The sequence below is a fragment of the Schistocerca piceifrons genome, chromosome 8, assembly GCF_021461385.2.
Source record: "Schistocerca piceifrons isolate TAMUIC-IGC-003096 chromosome 8, iqSchPice1.1, whole genome shotgun sequence".
Classification (NCBI taxonomy): domain Eukaryota; kingdom Metazoa; phylum Arthropoda; class Insecta; order Orthoptera; family Acrididae; genus Schistocerca; species Schistocerca piceifrons.
Genome location: NC_060145.1, coordinates 280005666 through 280025972, shown reverse-complemented (window position 1 = coordinate 280025972; position 20307 = coordinate 280005666). Strand labels below are relative to the sequence as shown.

At 38.6% G+C, this 20307-nt stretch overlaps 1 protein-coding gene across 1 annotated transcript in view; it reads left to right on the top strand.

Moving 5' to 3' along the window:
* The window catches only part of LOC124711575 (cubilin-like), a gene marked incomplete in the record, with an annotated part of 644865 nt that overhangs the window by 170607 nt on the left and 453951 nt on the right, over window positions 1-20307 (top strand). Inside the window, 1 exon segment of the mRNA XM_047241722.1 lies at window positions 7765-7930. Within this exon segment, the coding sequence (XP_047097678.1) occupies window positions 7765-7930 (166 nt within the window).

Below are 20307 nucleotides of genomic sequence, written 5' to 3'. Positions count from 1 at the left end.
CTCAGCCCAGTCAGGCACTTCTTTGCTAATCTTCATGGCCATAGCTGAGTCTTGAGTTTGCCCAACCTGTTGTATATTTTCCATACCTTCAAGTGCCATAGCTCTTTTAAGCATTTAAAACTAACTTTAAATATGATAATTACACAATAGCAGTTCGCTCAACAGTATCTTGTAACACTTCGTACCAAAGTAATCAAGTTTTGTTTCATGCTCACCTGGAGTAGAATTCTCGTTGCTTAGGTGAGCTGATGTGGAGGCAGGTCAGCTCTACTGAACAGCAGCTGGTGCCGTAGGTGTCAGAAATATGTTGGTTTCCGCGTCTGCGTCCCTGCGATGTCTGTGAGAGCTGTATACTCACCGCAGTGGATCTTCTTAGCTGAAGCGTTCTATGCATACTTCTTTTTAGACAAATATGCCAAAATCTTCTTTACTATTTTAATCGTTGTGAATTTTTCATTTCTTCAGTGGTTTTCCATTTAAATTTTGCTCTGTTGGATACGTGAACATATTCCAATGTCTCGGAGTAATTCCCTTGTCTTATTATGTTTGGTTTCTATGGCAACACATAACAGCTTCTGCAATCTAAAGATTGCAAGTTCAAATCCTGTCACGGTTGCCACGTTCTAACGTTCTGATGACTTGAAGTGTGAGTGTGTATCTGGGTTATATCGGCTCATTCCCCCAAACCACCTTCCACTTCTTTACGAGGTGACTTAACTTGGAATTTGTAGCCACTCCTCTGTACTGAACAGCCAGCTGCTGGAAACCTTCTTGACTACTTCTCCATTGAATAATGCTAGGTACAGGAATTTTAGACTCTTTCTACTTATGAAATATGTAGACATACAAACTTTACTTTTCATCAACTAACGATGTATTTGACCTCCATACACAATAAAAATCTCACTTTCCACATGAATATGTAACTTCCTGCAAGGCTCTCGCACAGTTGGGTGTTAGAAACAAATTGAATTACAGTTAAAAGAGAGTTGGCTTGGATACCATGACCTTTCTTAACATGAATCATAAAATGAGTCTTCCCTCTAACAAGGTTGCGTCAAGAGTCTACAAGAGTACTTTTTCAACTGTTCTTGTTTCAATAACAATATTCAGTGACACAATAAGCACTGAGCTGCATATAAACTCCATGGTTCTTCCTTGCACACTCACTAGAACGTCTATGGATTGCTCGACAGGTACTTGTCGGTGCCGTCCGACCACCGCATCTACTTTCTTCCTGTGACTGATTTTAAACCTTCACAAATACTAACAAAGAGATAGAGGGGCTGGCCAGTACTTACCTCAGCTCAGTACAGCCGATAGATACACAAAACAGAACAGAAAATTTACGTTCCTAGCTTTCGGAACTTTGTTCTTTCATCAGGGAGGAGAGAGAGGAAAGAAAGTGAAAAAGGGAAAGTGGATTCAGTTACTCACAACCCAGGTTATGAAGCAACAGGGGAAGGAAAACAGGGAGGGTAGCAAGGATGGAGGCAGCGGTTCCTACCCCTGTAACCGACTCCGCTGCAAAACCTGCCCCATGCATCCCCCCACAACCACCTACTCCAGTCCCGCTACTGGTAAAACATACACAATTCAAGGCAGGGCCACATGTGAAACAACACATGTCATTTATCAGCTGACATGCCTGCTCTGCACAGTCTTTTACATCGGTATGACAACAACTAAACTGGCTGAGCGCATGAACGGACACAGACGAACTGTCCGCCTAGAAGATGTCCAGTACCCAGTAGCAGAGCATGCCCTCCAGCATAATTCTAGGGGCCTAGGAACCTGCTACACCATATGTGCCATTTGGCTTCTCCCACCCAACACCAGTCCCTCGGAACTGCGGAGATGGGAACTTGCACTCCAACACTTCCTTTCATCCCACCATCCCCCTGGACTGAACCTATGTTAAACAACCTCACTCCCATCCCTTTCCTCTTTAGCCATTCACGCATATTTTTGTCCTACATAGTTGTGTTTATCTTTATACTAATATACCTCTTTACTTCTGTACGCATCCTCTTTGGTTTGAAGCTGTCACAGTACTTACAGTAGAATATCTTTGGCTTCCCTCTGACAACCATGCCTCCATCCTTACTAACCTCCCTGTTTTCCTGGACAACCATGCCTCCATCCTTGCTACCCTTCCTGTTTTCCTTTCCCTGTTGCTTCATAACCTGGGTTGTGAGTAACTGAATCCACTTTCCCTTCTTCCCTTTCTTTCCCCTCTCTCCTCCCTGATGAAGGAACAAAGTTCTGAAAGCTAGGAACGTAAATTTTCTGTTCTGTTTTGCGTATCTATCGGCTGTATGGAGCTGAGGTAAGTACTGGCCAGCCCCTCTATCTCTTTGTTAGTATTTGTTTCACATATTTATATGAGATTTTCCATTAATCATTTAAACCTTCACACACAATCATGTGACGCACAGTAGGTGGGGTTCTACCATCCCACACTCATATCCATAATATTGTATGTTTGAGACGGTAGAAGGCTGAGTGGTTCTAGAATTTACACAGAAATTCTCAAATCACTACAGCATTGTGCATTAATAAGCTAAGAGCTCAATTAATGTTTGATTATACTATTGGTGATGACTTACTGGAAATATTAACAGTTGCAAAACACTTAGGACTAACTGTCTTAAGGGGAATAACAACATAAAACAAGTTATTGGATAAAAAAATTGCCAAATTCATTGGAAGAATCTTAAGAAAATTTAATTCATACATGAGAGAAGTGAGTTACAAAACACTCCTTCAACCAATTCTTGGGTATTGCTCATCAGTCCGGGACTCATATCATATCGGATCAGTAGGGGAGATAGAGAAGATAACAAAAAGTGGTGCACTGTGTTATGGTCTATTTATTAAGTGTGAGTACATTATGGAGATATTGAATACACTGACACAACAAGATGTGGATCATGGAGATGTTTACTTTTAAAATTATGAGAGAATGCTTTCCAAGAAGAGTTTACAACACATTACTTTGTCCCACATAGGTTTATCAACAATTGTTTTTCCCATGCACCATCTCCAAAATGGAAAGGGAAGGGGCTACATAATTGTATTCTTGCCATAGACTGTAATATGGTTTGCAGAGTGTTGATGTAGATATAAATACTCAAGCTCTACTGTCCTACACAGGAATATTTTCTGCAGTTGCTGTTCCATAATTTATGGTTCATTGTTTACTAACAACCTTTCCCTCTGTTCTAGACTCCATCTATAATCAATCAGTGGCCTGCAGGGTCTTAATAATTCTCATCCACATACACATGCTAATAGCTCTTATTTTTCCAAGTGCAGCTCCTTCATAAATTCTGTGACACAACTGATCCAATTCTTTCTTTCTTCTATTCTATCATTACGCATTTTCTTAGGAATGTGCAGGTTGAATGTGGCACACATGCATATGCATGGCTACTCTCCTACTACAAGGTGACAGCTGGATACACAGTGCCAGTGCTGCAATTCGGCAGGTGGGCTCAATTGTGATGCAGATTGAGTCAGGTGTGGTTTGTAGAGAGAGGCGGTAGGCAGGGAGAGTGGTTTAGGATCGGTGGGTAGTGGCTCAGAGGGAGACAGCTGGTTTGCTGCCTAAGAATTAGGGTGCACAGGCTAGACATGTGATGAACGTTTGTCACAGCCTGTGGGGAGAGGGGCACAATGAAGATAGTGTGGGGACGTAAATTGGAAAGGGTAACAGGAAGGAGTAAGGGGAAACTGTTGGGTGGAGGTTGTGGGGATAGTGGGTTACCAGAGATGATTACTGCTGTAGTTGACCAACACCTCCCTCCAATTGCCTGAAACCTAGCCTCCCATGTCAAAGATGCTAAGCGCTTCCTTCACCAACTAATCACCATCCCCACTTGTTTACTACCTCCTGCATCCCTACTAGTAACTGTTGGTGCGACCTCCCTATACACCAACATCCGCCAGGCCCATGGCCTTCCTGCTATCTTCCAGTTTCCTTCAGACTTCAAACTGTATAGTAGCCTCCCATGCCATCCTATTTCTGGGTCATCTAGAGAAAACATTCCTAGCCTCCCTGGTTCAGGTTCATTGATATCTTTATTGATCTGGCCTCAGGGTCAAGACACCCTATCCTCGTCCCCTCGCAACTTTAACACCTTCTCCCCAACCGATTCAGCTGGTCTTCCTCTACTACCAAACAGGGCACCTTCCTAGGCATCGACTTCCACCTCTTCGTGGCTCCATCCACACCTTTGTCCATGCTGAATCCAATAACCACCTACAGTACCTGCTTGTTGACAGCTGTCATCCCTTTCACACCAATAAATCCATCCCACACAGCCTAGTCACCCATGGACAACATGTTTACAGTGATGAGAACGCCATTGTCCAGTATTGTGAAGGTCTCCACCTTCACCGACAGGCACTACCCCATAAAACTTATTCTCCAAACCGATTTCCCACGTCATATCCTCACACACCTCCAATCCTCCCACCAGCCCCAAGAATCAGCTACAAAGGAGCACCCACTTTGTTACCTGGTACCAGCTTGAACTGGGACAACTCAACCAGTTCCTTCATCAGGGATTTGATTATCTATCATCATGCTGTGAAATGAGAGACATCCTAGCTAAGAACCTCCCATCTTTCTTAAAATGGTGTTCCTCCACCCACCCGACATATACAACATCATACTCTATCCCTATCCCACTGGGTCTTCAGTGACCCACTGTCTCCACACCCTCCACCCAATAGTTCTGCTTCGTCCAACCTGTCACCCCCTTCTAATTTACACCCCCATGGCACCTTCAACATGCGCTGTTCCCAACCATCTCCGACAACCATGCATCACGTCCCTGCATCACATCACCTGCTTCCTCCTGCATTCCTAGCCGGCAAACAGGCCTGCTTATCTCCAAGCTGCTAGTCACCTACTCCAACCCCTTTTCCAGCTTCCGCCCCTGTTCCTGTGATCCCACCCCTTCCGACAAAACTCATGTCACAACATAGTCCACCTGCAGAAATGCAGCACTAGCACTGTGCATATAGCAGGCACCATGTAGGGTCATAGGCATGTGTATAGGTACGTTTGTGTGTGTCTGTATTTTCTGCACATATTTGTACTCCAGCCAAAAACCTGATTACTCTGAAACTAGCCAGTTTTCTCCTTTTTTTGTGTGTGCCTTTCAACAACTCAATGTTTCTCCTTTTCAGAGAGTTGTCTCCTTTAATCCAAAAGTATTTACATTATGCTTCATTTCTGACTTTAATGCTACACTATTAAAAATTATCCTGCCTTGGTACAGTTGAATTAACTATTTATTATATTGTCTTCTACTCTCATTTTACTGGAACTCACTGATTACATGTTGCTCACTTTCATTTAGGCATTTGAAGACTGTCTCCCATCATGAAGGTGTTGTTATTCTCTTGATAAGGTATTCCACAATTCAGTGACTTTGACATGAGGTTTATACAAATTACATTTTTCATCTCATTCATGATGTCAGATAATTTTTTGCAAGTAATCAAAGAATTTGAGTTTGATCTATACAGTAGTGCTCACAACATTTCAAAGATGGTACTGATACCAAACAAACATTATGTTGTGTTTTACTGTGACTGTGTGAGTAAAACACCATAGATGTCCAGAGGAAGTCAAATCAGGTTAGATTTTTCAGTAAAGTCCATGATGTTGTGTTGAATGATGATAGAATCAGTGGCTAAAATGAACCGAAGACTGTGAACATGTCACATAAATGGGTTTTTAGTATTTCATAGGATCATTTAGAGTATGATGAATCCTGACCTAAATGAGGATCGCGTCACTGTTTTCTTGCTGTGCTTTAAATATTCAAGTGTAGTATAGCTTAGTTTTTAAGGTGCAGTTTATGATACATGGTAACATTACTTTTGGTTTTGGAGAAAGTAAAAATCAGAGCAATGGATTTTACCTTGTGAACCTATTTTTATATGCAAATAAGTGAAAACTAAGAAAAAGATGTGAAGACGTATTAGCTATTGGCCATCTAAGAAAAGTAAATGTGAGCAAGTTGCTGTATTATGCATCGTTGTTGCAGAAATGAACAGGGAATTATGACAATGTGACACTATTTGTCAACAAAGAACATTCTCCATATTGTGTATGTTCAAAGACCATTGACTGGCACTACACAACCGTGCATAAGGGGGTAATATACTACATTAAAGCCATCACAATTAGGGAAGTAGTAAAGTACACCAGACTTTCCAGCAGAGCAGAATGGTAACATTAACCAATTCCTTAAACATACTAAAGAGATTCAGAACACCCAAATGGAACAAAAGTGTGTTGACTGAAGTTATAGATATTATTAAAGAAGCAAGGAGGACTAGTAACAGATTTGTTGTGGATTACAGGGCACCGATCCACCTTTCATAATGAAATACTAGACAGCTTAGCAAAGCGAGCAATGAGATTAGGTGAAATCCTAAATGATAGGCTTCCTTACTGAGAAATATTGAGCTTAATCAGTGAAAAAGCATGAAAGAACTGGGATATGGAATTGAGATTGAACGAGTGCATATGTTCAACTGCAACCTAAAATAGCATCATCTTCTTGGTTTACTAATAGGAATAGAAGGAGATGATTCGTCATGATTACGTGCATATGCTTAAATCATACCAAATTTCCAACCCACCTGTCTCTGAACAGGATTGAAGATATCTGCATTATGTGATTTATTCAATGAAGAAGGAGATGTGAACTACTTACTATTATCTTGTACCAGAAGGCATGACAAAAAATCTTTTATTTGAGCATTTGATAACACAGAGGTCCCCCTTCCAGCATCAGCTACAGTGTTGCTGCTAACAAAAAAGAGTGAACTGTTATTAAATCAAACAATGGAAACTCCAGGTAGGAATATCAACAATGTAGGAAAAGATAGATCGCTGCTTACCGTAAAGAAGATACATCAAGTTGCAGACAGGCACAATTAAAAGGCACTTTTTTAATTGTGCGTCTCTGCAACTTGACATTTCTTCTTTACAGTAAGTAGCAATTTGTCTTTTTGTACATTGTTATTTTGTACACTGTTATTAAATGTGATGTTCATCCACTTAGATATGTATGAGTTTACTCTCTAGATATAGTATGTGAATATTTTGCTTGATGCAATTTTCCATGAAACAGTCTGCTGTTTTCAAAATTGTGATAAATCATATTTTCTGCCTATTAAAAACCTCTTGGCAAAGCATGCTGAGCTAAATGGGCCCCATGTTGAGGAATAAAAAGAAATTTAATAAAGAAGCCCTTTTTCATTATAAGTTAGTGACTTGGAGAGAAGTGCATATCAAATGAGGAAATTATCACTGGAAAATACCTCTGTTTGTCAGAAATTGATAGATCGTATCTACTGCAAGTTACAAAAATACGGTCCTAAGTGGATGACACTAAATTAATTAACTCCGTGATGAATAAAAGATAAAACTATAGTAAAGACTTCTGTATTTAGAAATTAATAACTTTTCAGTTGCTCTACACTAATATTTCATTATAAGTATTTTAAAATAAACTCACATGTAAGATGGGTGACAGCATATATATGCCACAGTGAGCAGTGTGTCTGTAATGTGTTATATTAAAAGTTTCTTTTTCTTGCTGAATTGTTTATTATTATGATTTGTCCATAGAATTGTAGAAAGATGCTGTCACATAAATGCCTGTCATAATTATTTTTCAGAGCTAATCCTTGTTTGATTTTGGACAAAAATTTCATACAGCATTTCTTTTTCAGATCAAGGAATCTTTCAATGATGACACCACTCAAAACACACTTCTTAAAGCATGTGGCTCTCAACTACCAGCACCAATAGAGAGTCGTATGAATACAGTTCAGGTCCATTTCCACACAGATGATTTTAGTTCTTTCTCAGGTTTTCGTCTCGAGTGGAATGTCAAAGGTAAATCGTATTTTTGAATACAATAATTTACAGCATATCACTAGTTTGTGTTAATGCTCCTATTAATTTTCTGCTTCAATGCATTTTGCATTGATGACTCTTCCATCTCTAATGACCTCCTTGATGGCAGAACACTAAGTCCTAATTTTCCTAGTTTTTATAATGATACAGTAGTCTGACAACTTTATTCTATGAAAGTTGTTAAACCGAAAACTCTGTATGAAAGTGAAAGTCACGCTCTAAAATATAATTTAGGCAATGATATAATGTAATCTTTTTGTTATTAGTTGTTTTATATGAACACTGATAAGGTTCACCAGCATTCTTCACCTGAAAAATTGTAACAATATTACAAAAAAGATAGTTGCTACTCACCATACAGCAAAGATGCTGAGTCACAGAGAGGCACATCAAAAAGGCTATCTCAATATAAGCTTTCAGAAAACAGGCCTTTGTCAAAAGTAGACAACAGCCACACACACACTCATGCAAACACAACTCTCACACACATGACCACAGTCTCTGTCAGCTGAAGCTGCACTGCAAGCAGCTGCAGCAGTGCATGATGAGGGAGGCAATTGGATGGGGGTGTGGAGGGGAGGATAGCTGGGTAGGAGTGGGGGTTGGTGAAGTGCTGCTGGGGGGCCTGCAGGGATGAGATGGAGAAAGGATAGAGCAGCTAGGTGCAGTCAGGAAGTTATACTTCGTTCATCATATGAATAAACCTGATGTAAACAAACACTAATGCGATAATTGATCAGGAGCCATAACTCTCATACACTGGTGTTGCTCCACCCTTGGAAGTAGGTACAACTTATGTTCTTATTACTATGTCACTGTGTATGAAACTTTAATATATTCTGATGTATTATCAGCTATCGACATTTTTTTTTGACCGTACTTCAGCTATGTAATTTTTATTTCAAAAATTATGTACAGTCACTGTCTCTGTAATGGGCTTAAATGCTACTTGTGTTGTAATTGTCTCACTGTTCATACCTACCGTGAAAATGGATGACGCTGCTTCCTACTTCATAGTGAAGCACGCATACGGAACGCCGCTAATGTTTTCACAAGATTACAGAGAAAATTCAGCTTTGGAGTTTTTTTGAGAAACTATGTAATAAATATGAGGACAAGGATTTGAATTACGTGTGTAATGTAATTGGTAGTGTCATAGACTATCACAGGGGTGTGATTGAGGGCGGTGGTACGAAACCAGTCTGAGGACACTCTTTTTTTATTTATTTTGAATACCTAAATCATTTAAATACGAAATTCACCAAATATATGGTAATTAACTCATACTTAACCAACGTTTATCAAGAAAAATGCACGTCTTCTAGTTTCTAATAACATATGGCATGCAAAATTCTGGATTTCATTGAAAATACACATTCTTAATTATTAGTCTTTTATAAAATATTGTTGACATTAAGAAATCATTACACAATTAAATTGTTTGGAGAAAAATGAAAAATCAAATACTTTTTCTTTGAATATATCCATTGTTTTGTAGGACACATGTGGTCTCACATGAGCCAGAGTGATAAGCATCATAGAAACATAGAAAACAATAACGTTCATATCGTTGAGCACACTGTACAAATGCTGCATTTTTACAGTTGTCACCTTAATACTGCAATCCGAACCCAACAGAATTGATCTGGAGCCAAGTTAAGGAATTCCTCGTGAGAAATAACAAGATATTTAGGTTGCCAAATTTATTGAAACTAATGCACAAAGCTTCGTGCCCCATCTCTGCTGAACGATGGCAAAATGGAGAACAACCCGTTATAAAAGAGAAGGAGGACATATGGCCATTTTGGTGGCTTGGGATTCTGTTGCTGATCACCCCATTATCAATATAGCAGTACTGAAATGTATTCCTCGGAGTCTGATATGGAAGGAGTTTTGAGATTACCAGACAACTGACTGTAATACCGTCAGTGGTTTCAATATTTAACCAAATGGTAAAATCCCATTAGTGAGCTTTTGCGCCACACGTAGCTCATGCAAAAAAGTTATCATTATTAAAGTCAGGAATTCTTATCAATCTTGTTTTTAATTACAGTACTATATTAGCTAAGACTGAGGGCATGTTGTTTTCTATCTCATCCCCTAACAAGCGTATCGCCTGGGTTTTACCATATGTTATTTCTTTCTGTTTCAAAATTTAAATGAGATTCGAAGCTATATTGTTCTCTGCTCATCTCTTTTTACATTTTATTGCAACTTTCACATCACTGCAGGTTAGTTGGATCACTTGCCTGGCCAGTGCTGTCTAAGTTAAATGCGCCAGTAGAGCTGTTGTTGCCACATATTATTGCTGAGTTGATGTGCACATAACGCATAGCATAAAACTTATCCTCATTATCATACTTGTCTGTACTTGAAACGGTTTGGCTTCTGCTCCACATAAAACGATCTCCAGTGAGGTTCCAGCAAACATGGAAGAATACACAGTGTAATGTTTACATCATAATGCCCATACCCCTGTAATAGATGTAGATGCTTGACCTATCCCATACATCCTCCCACCAGCACCTATGCCAGTCCAGTCATGAACAGCACCTAACCCATCAAAGGCAGGGCTACCTGTGAAACCAGTCGTGATCTACAAGCTAAGCTGCAACCACTGTGCTGCATTCTATGTGGGCATGACAACTAACAAGCTGTCTGTCTGTATGGTTGGCCACCCATAAACTGTGGCCACGAAACAACTGGACCACCCTACTGCTGAGCAGGCCGCCCAACACAACAGTCTTCATTTCAATGACAGCTTCACAGCCTGTGTCATATGGATCTTTCCCACTAACAGCAGCTTTTCTGAATTATGCAGGTGGTAACTCTCCCTGTATTATATCTTATATTCCCATAACCCTCCTGGCCTCAACCTCCGTTAGTTATTGTCCTCACCAATCAAGCCTCTTCCGTGTTCCTATTCCAGCACTGCACAGCTCTCTATTCCACCAATGCATCCTGTCTTTTTACTTCTCTCCTTTCCCGCTAGACCCCCCCCCCCCCCCTCCCTCACAACTCTGACATGCCATCCATCTGTCCTCTTGACTGCACCTAGCTGCTCTACCCTCTCTCTCTCTCTCTCTCTACCTCGTCCCTGCAGGGTACCCATCATCATTTCACTGTCCCCCACCACTACCCTGCTATCTCTCACCTCTCCGCTCCAGCCTCCTCCTTACCCCCACCCAGTTGACTCTTCCATCATGCATTGTTGCTGCTGCTCACAGTGTGGCTTCAGCTGCTGGAGACTGCAGTCATATGTGTGTGAGTTGCGTTTACATGAGTGTGTGTGGCTGTCATCTATTTTTGACAAAGGCCTTATTGGTAAAAATCTTATATTGTGACAGTTTTTTTGTTCTATCTACAACTCAGCACCTCTGCTATATGGTGAGTAGCAACTACCCTTTTCTTAATATTGTTACTTTCCTACCTTGATTTTCCATTATTTGTTTTTAACTTTAATAATTAATTGATTAAGTAATAAATATAAATGTACAGCAGTGGAGTTTGAGTACCTGCATTTGTAATCTTAAGAAAATGTGCCTTATTTCACCTAGGGTGGCACCTGAAATGTTATGAAGTTTGTATTGTGAACAATGTTATACTGTGAATGTTGTGTATACAATTGGAATCAAAATAATCATTACAGGATTAATTGGTAACACAACACATGTGTTAGCCATTTTGTAAGTGCACCCCAAGTTCTTGATGTTGCTCCAGTACACTGCTGATGAGTCCCTGAGATAAACCTGTAGACATTGCATGTCATAAGTCCACAATATAGACCCTAGATTTCACCATAGTTTTGGATGTCACACATTTTACTTTGAGAATACTCAAAAGTTATGTGGGATTAATGTCCAGGGTGTGGTGTTTCCTCATTTGGCCACCTTGATGACATTTGGGTAATCTGTTTGACATTACACAAGGGTCAAGCCTATCTTGTAGGAAATCAAGCATTATGATGCTTTTTTGTGGGAATACTCCATCCAGCATAAACCGATGTGTTTGCAATGGCAGACCTGATGTCAAGAGATAGGGCAAAACTGCTTTTGCAGAATGGCTCATTACTATTCACTGGTTATAGTGGGATGGACGAAAATCAGTCAGTTCTTATCTTCACATGAGAACCCCTTCACTTATTATACCCATACATTTATTTCATGTGCAATATTCATTGATGTTCATCCATCAGAAAACCATATGTTGTGTAAGACAGTCTCTTTTGTTGTGCAAGACAGTCTCTTCTGTATTTTTCAATTTGCTATTCACTCCATATCCTTAACTTTAAGTTTATGCCTGACTCTAATTTTAAGATAAGCTGTGGGGGCTGGAATGAATATTACATCACGTAGAACAGTGTCTAAGTTATTTGGACATTGAATCAGTGCTACATGCACAACTTCAAGGTCTTCTGCCAGGCATCACCCAAAAGCATGTGTGGCACTCAAACCTGCAAAATGTTGGCAGTGTCATTGACGAAAACTTCGCTTTTAGTGAAGAATTTGATAAAAGTTTATCAACTGAAATGACCTTGGCATTATGTAGATGTATACAGCAGAATGGAACAAATTTTCAGAGCGAACTGTGAAGTGGAATAGTCGTGAAATAAGAACAAAAGTCTTGGTCTTAAAATGTTGTTTATCCAAGACTGACTATTCCTGACTATGAATTGCTGGGTCCCTGTCTGGTTAAATGGAAAAGAAAGAAAACACAAAGCACAAATTTGTAAGACATATGGGAATTGGATATATGCCCTAATCTCCTTCTCCCCCATGCACACAATCCCTGTCTCTGTCTATCTCTGCCTCACCATCTCTGTGTCCATCACCTCGTCCTTCCCCACTCTCTCTGTCCATCACGTCCTTCCCTGTTTCCATCTCCATTTCAATCCCACAGCTCAGTCCATACCCTCTCCCCCCCCCCCCCTCCCCTCTACCACCAACGTTGAGCTTTCTTTATTTTTATTACATATTCAGATTCTGTAGACACACCTTAAATACAACTTTTCTGTTTGCTAACGACATTATGTATGTCCTGTGTCCACCAAAATGTTCATTAGAGTATTGTGTAAAAGTTTAAAGTAAGTAGGTCAAGAACATTTAGATATCCTTGGTAATAATGTTTCCCCTTTATGTATTACATTTTTATTTATGTATTATTATATTAAAAACAAGTACGTAAAAACCAACATATTTGAATGCAGCATTGTGTCAAATTTCAAAGCAATCTTTGGAGAACATTTGGAGGTTTACAATTTTGTACTAGCGGATATATACATTTTTATTTATATATGTCCAAATGTTCATTTGTACAAAATCATAGTTCTCCAAACGTTCTTCACCGATTCCTTTAAAGTAACACAACTTTGCATTTGACTATGTAGTTTTTGTTATATACCTACTGGAGTGCCATTTGGTATATAAATATGTATACTGTGTATATTATATTTAATTTTATATATGACGTGTGGCTATAAACTAAGGGCAATGATGCTGTTAGAGAGTAAGCACACATGCGCCAAAGACAGACAATAAAAAACTGTGAAGTTTGAGGCCTTCTTTGTTGAATGCGGTTTCTCTGGTGTATGCAAACAAATCAGTGTCACTGTGGCCTTTGTTTGTGTAAGAGCTGTTATTTTGTTTAGCCAGAATATCATAAGTGTAATAATAGCGCAAGAAATTGTCATGAAGTTTCACATGAAACTTAGAAAAACTGCTAATGAACCAATTTTTACCAAAGGAAGTGTGTGGCAAGGACTGTTTATCACATATGTGAGATTTGGGTGGTTCAAGTGTTCTTGAGATGGCTGAGAAAACATTGAAGATGACTTGTGGCCAGGACTCCCTTCAGCATTGAAATCAGATGAAAATATCAAAAAAGTAGGCTTTCATATGGTCATCGGTTCAGTATTCTGTCAATTGCTGAAACTATAGGAATTGACAAAGAATGTCTGTGGCAAATTCTACATAACCAATTTAACACAAGAAAAGAGTGTGCAAAATATGCTCTGAAAATTATTAGTATTGAACAAAAAGAAACTAGTGAAAATGTTTTAACTAACACTCTGATTACCATTAAAAATGATCCTAACTTCTTGGAAACAGTGGTCTTATGATCCAGAAACTAAGTACCAGTCCATATATTGTAAGGGCCCAACTTCCCCAGAACCAAAAAAGAGCTGGAATTAGCAAATGAAGAGTCAAAGGGATGATGATTTTTTTTATGTTCATGGAATTGTGCATTTTCACTGGGTTCCTAAGGTCAAACTGGTTTCTGCATCACAAAACTCGTCAGCTCATACCACATTGTCTGTTAAGAAGTTTCTAGTGAAGTACAGCATCCCAGAGTTAGTTCACCCATCTTCTTTGCCTGACCTAGCATCAAATAAACTTCACCTGTTCCCCGTGGTCAGATCGGAATTAACAAGAACAAGATTTTTGTCCATTGAAGCAGTGAAAGAAAATGCGTTGTATATATTTTGTATTCGACTCCAAAGTTTTGTCAAAATTTCAAAGCAAACAATGAAAAACTTCCAGAGATTTACAATTTTGTACAAATGAACATTTACATTTTTATTGATTTTTACCTATAATTATTACATACATGTTATACTAGTTTAGTGCCCTCTGCCTTGCTCATTTAGACTGTATGGCCTGCGGGTATTTTTTTGTTTTGTTTTTTTAATTGTATTTTTATGTTGTTCACAAATTGCATCACTTTCTAAGCTTTTCGCACTAATTAAGGCCATATAGCCATATTTTCTGAATGTACTTCTGACCAGAAAGCGATTCTGGTAGCTGGAGTCCAAAGTTTTTGTTAATCACACCTTTTGTGTTCTTGCGGAGCATCTTTCTTCCCCCAACAAATATTTCTTTACATCTAACCTTGAAGTGAAATATCAATTTCCATAAATTTAGGTTTAAAAGTTTGTTTTAATGTAATGAAATATGTTCTTAAAAATTTTCATCCCCTGTTGCACTCCCTTTGAGACTGAATTACCAGAAACACTGAAACACATTTTTTTATTATTATTGTTATTATTATTTCTAACCGAGAAGTCAAATATCAATTCTCATAGATGTAGCCTTAAAAATCCTTTAGAATTTCTTTAGTAATTATTTATTTTCAAAAAAACTTTCACATTCTATTACCCCCCTTTTGAATTTCTTAAAATGCTGACACACATATTTTTTTTTATTTTCTGCCTGACAAACCAAATACCAGTTTTTGTGGGTCTACCTTCAAAATTGCCTTAATAGTGACTTTCTAAAAAAAAAACCTTTATCCCCTGTTTCACACCTTAAGATTAGAATTTCAAACAATCCCTTCTTAAAGAATGTGTACGATATAAGATCAACTCCTTACATGTGTGTATTCGAATCCAACATTGTGTCAAAATTTCATAGCTATTGGTCAAGAACTTGAGGAGATTTACAATTTTGTTCAAATGAAATAATGGAAAATCCAGGATGAAATGTAAAAAAATTATGAAAAGGATAGTTGCTACTCATAATATAGTGGAGATGCTGAGTCACAGATAGGTACAACATAAAGACTGTCGGAAAGTGGGCTTTCAGCCAAGGCGTTCTTTGAAATTAGACAGTACACACACACACACACACACACACACACACACACACACACACACACACAAAACTCAGTCTCTGGCAGAAAGACTGTGGTCATGTGTGTGTGTGTGTGTGTGTGTGTGTGTGTGTGTGTGTGTGTGTGTGTGTGTGTGTGTTCTTGCCTAATTCTGAAGAAGGCCTTATTAGCTGAAAGTTCACTTTTCGACAGTCTTTTTGTTGTTCCTATCTGCGACTCAGCATCTTTGCTGTATGGTGAGTAGCAGCTATCCTTTTCATAATATTTGTACTGAAGTACATTTACATTTTTATTTGTGTAGATATAGATAATAATTAGATCAGAAGTTTCATATTTCTTTTTGACCAGTGTACTGAATATCAACCTGGAGAAATTGTGTACAACTAGTTGTCATAACTAAGGCTCTGTTAGTACAGCTCTTATATATCAAAGATATATAAGGGAAAGCTTTGCTGGCCACAACCATCATTTGAAGGATATTACTGGTCAACTAAATCTCTTCAACACGAGCCTTCTTCACCTCATTTAGGAATATTCTTAGAGTGGTTCAGTAATGTTATAGTGTAAGGAGCATCCTGGTAGAGAAACTTTTTGAAGAGTGGTAAAACCACAACTGTTGAAAGGCACCTGTCCCAAAGACAGTGAGCAGTGTCACTAGGTGATAAGCTAATTCCGAGTGGGGACCAAATGTGGTTTATGCCAAGAGATGGAACTAAAAGGAAAATTTGTAGTGAGCGAGAGTTCCTAACCATCATCAAAGATACAGAAACATACATTGGAAGATCGTACATGCCACAACAGTGAGAAAATGACAAAATAGTACTTAATTCTGAAAATAAAAGCAAAGCAGCCTGGAAGACTGTTAAACAAGAAACAGATTCACAATAACTTACAGATAAAAGACAGCACTAGATCAATAAATGATTCACAGACACTATCAAATTCTGCAAGTGGATCAATGGAAAGTCCAGGGTGGAATAACAACATAGACTGCTACCACAGAGAGGTGGTGTTGAGACATGGAAATGCACATTGAAAATACAGCTAAAGTATTATGCTTTCAGACATAAATTCTTCCAAAATAGAAAATGCACACTTTTACACAAACATAACTCCCACACACATGGCCACCGTCTCTGGGCACTGGAGTCCAACAGTGGGCTGTGTGTGTGTGTGTGTGTGTGTGTGTGTGTGTGTGTGAGTTGTGCTTGAGGAATTGTGTGTGTGTGCGTGTTTTCTATTTCAGAGGAAGGACTTTGTCCAAAGGTTAATGTTGTAGCAGTCTTTTTCATTATGCTTTCTGTGACTCAGTGCCTCCTCCATTTGTTGAGGAGCAATCTAAATTCTAAATTTTGTAAATTCAAATTTTTCACATATAGCAAAGAAGCTATGACAAAAATTCTAAAATCAAATGTTGTTCCAGTGGCAAATACGTTGATGTTACCCATTGCAGAGTATGTAAGTCACAGAAATGGGGCAAACATTAAAAATGAGAAGTCAGCAGGCATAGATGAAGTGCCACTCTGTGTACTTCAAGAATGCATAGGCAGATATAATCCCCACTAAGTGGCATAATAAGTGAATTCTTCAATTCCAGTAACTTTCCATAGCATCTGAAACAGTTAAGGATTGTGCCTCTACTAAAGAAAGGTCATGCAAAAGATACGAACAACTACAAGCTCGATTCTCTGTTGTCATCATTCTCAAAAATAAAAGAACCAATTATGAAAGACAGTCTAATGAAATACTTGAATAAATAAAAAATCCTCAGTGAAGCACAGTTCTTTTCCTGAAGTAAAGTCCTGAAGTAAAGAGTATAGAACCTGACTAGAGTTTACAAAAATGGTAGCTGATGCATTAGACAATAATGAATGTGTCACAGGCATATTTTTAGATGTAAAACTATGAAAAGCCTTTGATACTCATGACCTAAACATTCTACTAAGAAAAACCAGAATCATTAGCAATAAAAGAAATTGTCAATGATGGGTTCTGATCATACCTAGAAAACAGTATACAAAGAATAAAGGTAGTACAGGCTTCAAATACAGTAAAATTTTTAATGAAATGTGTTTTAAATCCCAAGTATATTAACTTAATAGTTCCTTAGGGCCAATATTGTTTTTGTTCTACATCAGTGTTTTTCTTGACAATCAAACAATGGAAAAACCAGGATGGAATGTAACAATGTGTGATAAGGAAAGTTGCTACTCACCGTATAGCAAAGATGCTGAGGTGCAGATAGGCACAACAAAAAGACTGTCACAAATATAGCTTTTAGCCAGTAAGGCCTCTGTCAAAATTAGACAATAAACACACACATACACACATGCATACACAACTTACACACATATGACTGCAGTCTCAGGCAACTGAGGCCACACTACCTGGCACTGGAAGTGTGGCCTCAGTTGCTTGAGACTGTAGTCATATGTGTGTAAGTTGTGTATGCATGTGTGTATGTGTGTGTTTGTTGTCTGATTTTGATGAAAGCCTACCTGGCTGAAAGTTATGTTTGTGACAGTCTTTTTGTTGTGCCTATCTGCAAACTCAGCATCTCCGCTATATGGCGAGTAGCAACTTTACTTTTCACAATATTGTTATTTTCCTGATAATGTTAGACATGGGAAAAAGTTCTTTTTGCTGATTGCAGCAACATTGTAATCACAGATAAAACACCTGAACTCCTAGTAAAAAAAGGAAATGGAACTGTAAAGGATGTTTACAATTTGTCATCATGCAATAAACTTACACTGAACAAACAGCAAGTGTCAACTTCAGTGTAAAGGGGAAATACAATACTGTAAAGTTAAATGTGGATGAAACTTTCATAGACAGTATACCAAACACAAAAGTTTTAGGAATCAGTATTAACTGACACCTGAGGTGGATTAACCACACAAATACACCAGCAAAGAAAATGTCATCAGTGTATAATAGGCAATGCCTCTTAGTAGCATACTGTTCCTGTGTGCAATCCAGTTTTAACCTTCTTCCTTTTTCTTTTCTTCTTCTTCCTTTTTTTTTTTTTTTTTTTTTTTTGTTTTTTTTTTTTTTTCCCCCCCACACACAAACCACAAACACTGTCTTCAAACTGCAGAAAGGGCCATTATAATAATAATTAAAAGTAGTAACTGAGCTCCTCATATAAATCTCAGTAAACAACAGAAACGAATGTATGAGAAGCACTAAATGTGACGGAAAGGTGCCTAGTTGGAAGTATACAGTGATTTTGTCATTTCAGCCAGTAGTTTTCAGATGGAAAGTTACATTAAGAGTGGCATGGTGGTGAAACAGAATTTACAGGTACTATTAAAACTCTTTACATCTGTACCTACATACACATTTAGCAAGCCACTGTATGGTACATAGGAGAGGGTACCTTGCACCACCGCTAGTTATTGCCTTTCCCATTCCAAATGCAAATACAGCGAGGGAATAAAATGACTGTCTGTATGCCTCTGTATGGGCCATACAATTTATCTTATCTTGTATGTTGGTGGTAGTAGAAATGTCATGCAGTCTGTAGAAAATACTGGTTCTCTAAATTTTCTCAATAGTGTTTTGCAGAAAGAATGTCGTCTTCCTTTCAGGAATTCCCATCATTGTTCAGGAAACATCTCGAAAATACTCTGTGTCGATTGAACCTACTGGTAACAAATCTAGCAGCATGCTTCTGAGGAGCTTCAGTGTTTTCCTTTAATCTTACTTGGAGGGGATCACAAACACTCAAGCAGTACTCAAGAATGGGTCACGCTAGTGTTCTGTACGTGGTCTCCTTTATAAATGAGCTACACTTTCCTAGACATCCCACAATAAAATGATGTAGACCATTTGCCTTCCCTACAACCGACCCTACGTGCTTGTTCCATTTCATATCGTTTTGCAAAATTACACCTAGATGATGATGATGGCCTAGATATGTAACTTTGCAAAGGAAATCAGTGTATTGTATAGATGTCTGTGAACAGAGCAATGGAGAAATTATGATATAACCCTGTTCTTTTGTGGATTAATCTGTATATAATGATATTACTTTGTTATGCAGCAGAACGATTAATGTCACTGATTTTTGTATAAAGTAACAGAGAACTATTACTGTGTGAGAAGTTCAGATAGTACTACAGATTGGAATACATTCAGTATACTAATTTCTTTTATGGTGAGTTACATTTTTTCACATGGCTTATCAAGCCAATGGCAGCCCGGCATCTCTTGCCACATGTTTCACAAGTATATGTAGCTGCTGAGCCAGGAGCAGTGGTAGCATTGCAAAGCTTTTTCTGCCTTGATCTATTTAACAAGCCTTCATCATGCTTCGACATTCCAGATGATATATCATTACGCCTCTCTGGTCTCATGCTAGCCCGTGCCTCCCACCTGTTGGTGTTGATGCCAAAGCTCTCCATATCTCATTTAAAGGAGTCTTTGAACCTGAATACAGGACATCCTTCTGGTCTTTTGGCCATAGAAATGTTCCCAAGCATCACTTCGTGTGGTAATCTCTCAGGATCCATACAGTAGATGTGTCTCAGCCAGCTTTAAGGTAGCTGAAATGCTGTTGCAGTTAGTTTTAGACAGTACTGCTTCATTGGTCACTTTATCCTTCCACGTTACTCCGAGGATAGCTCTCAGGCACTGCATGTACAAAGAATTAAGATAATGTTCTCGTTTGGCAAAAGTAGTCCATGTCTTTGATGCATACAAAAGGAAGCTGAGGACGCAAGTTTGGTATACAAGAATTTTGG